This window comes from Acartia tonsa, chromosome 9 (genome assembly GCF_053477335.1).
Source record: "Acartia tonsa isolate MP-2025a chromosome 9, ASM5347733v1, whole genome shotgun sequence".
Taxonomy (NCBI): Eukaryota; Metazoa; Arthropoda; class Copepoda; order Calanoida; family Acartiidae; genus Acartia; species Acartia tonsa.
The window spans coordinates 47,696,077-47,700,264 of NC_137268.1; the positions used below are offsets into that span (position 1 = coordinate 47,696,077).

General features: G+C 35.9%; 1 protein-coding gene across 1 annotated transcript; it reads left to right on the forward strand.

Annotated features, from left to right (window-relative positions):
* Positions 1-1,858: 1,858 nt before the first annotated feature.
* Positions 1,859-3,624, forward strand: LOC145329101 (uncharacterized). Its single transcript, XM_080173136.1, has 2 exons — positions 1,859-1,987; positions 2,522-3,624. The coding sequence occupies exons 1-2, from the start codon at positions 1,967-1,969 to the stop codon at positions 3,353-3,355; spliced, it is 855 nt and encodes a 284-aa protein (XP_080029262.1). The 5' UTR covers positions 1,859-1,966; the 3' UTR covers positions 3,356-3,624.
* The last annotated feature ends 564 nt before the right edge of the window (positions 3,625-4,188 follow it).

A 4,188-nucleotide genomic window follows, 5' to 3' on the forward strand; every position in this document is an offset into this window, starting at 1 on the left:
TTAAATTATTAAATATTTACTTTCTTTTATATAATAATGCCGGGTGAGGAAAATAGATTTATTGAGAAATAGATATGCATATAGAAAACTAGCCAATAGGGAGATAATTATATCGAGCCAACTCTAGTACATCATAAAAGCAAATCTTTTCAAGTATGGCTTCGAAACCGATCAATATCCGGTGGATAAGACACGGTTTTCCGCCCTACTTAAAAAATCATGTATAGCATCGAAATATACACAATTTTCTACAAATATTGAAAAAAATCATAAATTAATATCAGCTTTGTTACCCGGGCTTACAAATTTTACATTTTAATATAAGCGGAAAACTATCTGTGATACGTTGCTATGAATAAACAAATTTACAATTTTATATATAAATTGTTTATTCAATCTTTAATCAAATAAATGTAACTTATTTCTTAACAGTTCTTTAAAATATTGGTCCATGCAGCCGTTTGAGAAATATTAGTAGACACACACCTGCAGTACAGGATATGTTGTTTAATAATTAAACTTTAAATTATCTATTTAGCTTGTTATTGCTATTTATAAGACTAGCGGTTTCGCCCCTAGCCTCTAGGAGCTTTTCCCCAAGAGGTGATAAAAAAAAATTGGGCGAAAATACGTAAAAGGACCAAGGAAATCCCCTACAAAAAAAATGGGGGGGAATTTTTGTTTTTGGAGGGGTTAGGGGTGTCCCACCCCCCAAGAAAATAGCCTAAAACCACCACAGGACCAGTAGGTATATTCCCTGAAGAGTAGAATCCGATCGGTTCAGTGGTTACCGAGATCTTAGGGACGGACGGACGGACAGACAGACAGACGGACGGACAGACAGACAGACAGACGGACGGACGGACGGACGGAAAGACAGACAGACATCGTTCTACTTTGTATTATAGATGGTAAAAGTTATCCTAGTTTTTCTTCATATTTTAACAACTATGTTGCAATTGGTAAAAAGTGACAAATCTGGCTAAAAACTATCCCTTTGAAAAACAAATTTGTTGAATATTTAAGTTCAATTTAATTTGATCTATACTTAGATATTTGAACTTTTAATGACATTTTAACATTAAGTTTAAATCTTGTATTGCTGAATTTAGCTGTTTTCATTGCAATTCTTTCATTCTTGTGTATTAATATTGTCAGTATGGCTTTTGAAACCGATTAATATATATATAATATGTATTAGAACCGGTTCTCAGCCATACAAAATAATCATGTATAGCATCGAATTTCAGACAATTTTTCATGAATATTAAAATATAAATCATAATTTGTATCTTATAATTTTTCGTTTTAATATCCGCGGAAAATAACTATTCTAGGGCCAATGCTATTATATTAAGACTCTTTTTGTCACATATTATGTTTTATTTTTTAAATCTAACAAGATTAAAATATTTCCATAACTTTTTAAAACTTTCATTCTTCAATGTAGTTTATTTTTTTGGGTGGGGATTTTTTTTTTTGAGGGGGGGGAGTCGACCAAGCTTCCATTTTTAGTTTTTAAATTTTAGAGATCCTTCCGTACAGATAGACAGCGATCCTGTTACTTTTATATAAAGATTGTCATTCTACTGCTCTTCCAATACACTAAAAAGAAAGCAGAAGATTTTTAAAGACTCATTCTGCTATGAAAAAAAAGGCGTAGTTGGGATGAAAAGACTACAATTTCAGGAACTTAAGATGATTACGAACTATTTTGAGCAATTATTTGTTGCTTTACTGTTTTCCCCTCTCTTCTTATGTCTAGTTAAAAGTAAAACTAGGAAAACATTTTTTCTAAATGTCAATTTTTAATCATGGCTGCGTTTTAGGAAAATGGATCCGCGGATTTTTATTGGCTGGCGTTGAAGATTTTGCACCAATGGGAGGAGAGAAGAGGCGTTTTCCCGGGTATAAATAGGCCTGAGTGCGGGGAGACATCATTCAGTTGTTTGTTTCAACCGTAATCATGATGAAGTCAATCTTCTTTGTAAGTATCTAAATTCATTAATTTAATTGTTCTATAATTAATAATAAGTTAACATTTTAGTTAATATAATTATGAAAAGAATCAGAAGTCTTTGTAAAAATGTTAAAAGTTGCCTTAGTGTTTCAAGCAAATATACTAGTGGGTTCGCCCTAGCATCTAGGAAACTTTCCCTAACGTATGGAAGGGGTAATACCCATCCCTTACATAATCATTCTTTTATAAGTAAATTAGGGTAAAATATCTTAAAATTTATTTATTTTCAAGCTTACATTCCATATTAATGGCTTTAATGCATTAAACATGATGTTTCACAAATTTTCTTTTGTTATTCATTCTATGTGGACTATATTAATTCAGATATAGCTATTATATATCTTAAACATTAAAATTAAATAGATTTAGACATCATATATACTTTAGTTCGACTTCATTTACTCTTTTTCAAATTTCTGGCCAGCCATTTTTGAAAGTTTATATTATATTCTAATGTAAGAAAGTATGATTTTTATTTATTTTGATATGATTTTCTTTTAGGCTTGTCTTGTTGCCGCTGTGTACGCTGAGGCTACCGCTGAAGCTGATGCCGATGCCTGGTATGGTTCTTATGGCTACGGCTATGCCTCTCCCGCCTATGGCTACAGATCCGCCTACTCCTATGCCCCCTACTCCGCTGGATACGCCGGTCTGACCGGATACGCTGGATACGGCTACGGATACCCCACCGCTTATGCCGGTTACGGATACGGTCACGCCATCGGCAAGAGATCCGCTGATGCTGAGCCCACCGCTGAGGCTGATGCTGATGCCTGGTACGGCAGCTATGGTTATGCTGCTTCTCCTTACACTTATGGTGGATACAGATCTGCCTACGGTTATGCTGCCCCCGCCGCTTACGGTTATGCTGGTCTGACCGGCTATGCTGGATACGGTTATGGCTACCCCACCGCTTATGCTGGCTACGGATACGGTCACGCCATCGGTAAGAGATCTGCTGACGCCGAGGCTGAGGCCACCGCTGATGCTGATGCCGATGCCTGGTATGGCGCCTACGGCTATGGAGGATACAGCAACTACGGATACGGTTATGCCGCTCCCGCCGTCTCTGCCTACAGCTATGCTGCCCCTGCCTACACCACCGCCGCTGTTGCCGCTCCCGCTGTCGCTGCCGTAGCTGCTCCCGTCGCTACCTACAGCCACGCCGCCGTTGCTGCTCCCGTTGCCACCTACGCCCACTCCGCTGTTGCCGCTCCCGTTGCTGCCTACGGCCACGCCGCCGTTGCCGCTCCCGTTGCCGCCTACAGCGGATACGGTTACGCTGCTCCCTATGCCGCCAGAGCTTACGGCTATAACAGATACGGTCTGTGGTAATTTAAACAATTCTAGTACCTGTTTAATACATCAGCATTTTATATTACGCCAAACAAACCATTTATGAAAGCAAATCAAAATACAAGCAGTTAACCCAGAACAACACAACGCAAAGCAAAGAAAACTAGATTGAAGTTCATACCTCTGAAATAAATGGTGCATGAACAAACATCCACACTGAATCAAACCTTTCAGTGCCTTCATTTTTATTTATGATGTGTAGGAAAGATCATTTTTATTTTAATTAATAATAAAAAGTTAAAAATTGATATATCTGTGTTTTTCATGTATGAGTTCGAATTTTATGACATTTTATCAACTTCTTTTCAGCTTTTCAGTCTATATTATTTTTGTTTATTTAAAACTTTGAGGCCTAAATGGCTTTTAAATTTCTAACTATTTACAGAAATATTTTTATTGGGGGAGGGAAGCAAATTATTTTTAGACACTAAAATATTTTTTTTTTAAATTCGAAAATTAAAAAGGCATAGCTTTCTAAACAAAATTAAAATGCATATATTTTGCGTTTATTTTATATAAAGAAATGTAGATTTTATTTTTTATCAAAATAACGTTTTAACTTTGTACTGGGCGACTTTTATTTTATCTTTAAATGGCAAATTTTACAAGTTCTAGAATCTGACCTTTATAGAACACGTTTTTGCGAGTAAAATGTCCACGCTTTAATCTATATAGTCACAGATATTATGAAAACAAAGAAGGTTCATATTATTAGAAGCGCAGCTGAGCATGACAATTATAGATAGTTGTGGGAACTAATTGTATTTTGTACACTTTCAAAAATGTGATCAAAGATAAAGAAGCACATTTTT

Bases quoted from the DNA above. Each gene is read 5' to 3' on its own strand.
- LOC145329101 (XM_080173136.1), top strand. From the start codon at position 1,967: ATGATGAAGTCAATCTTCTTT. The intron at 1,988-2,521 runs GTAAGTATCTAA...ATTTTCTTTTAG, and splicing joins TGATGAAGTCAATCTTCTTT to GCTTGTCTTGTTGCCGCTGT.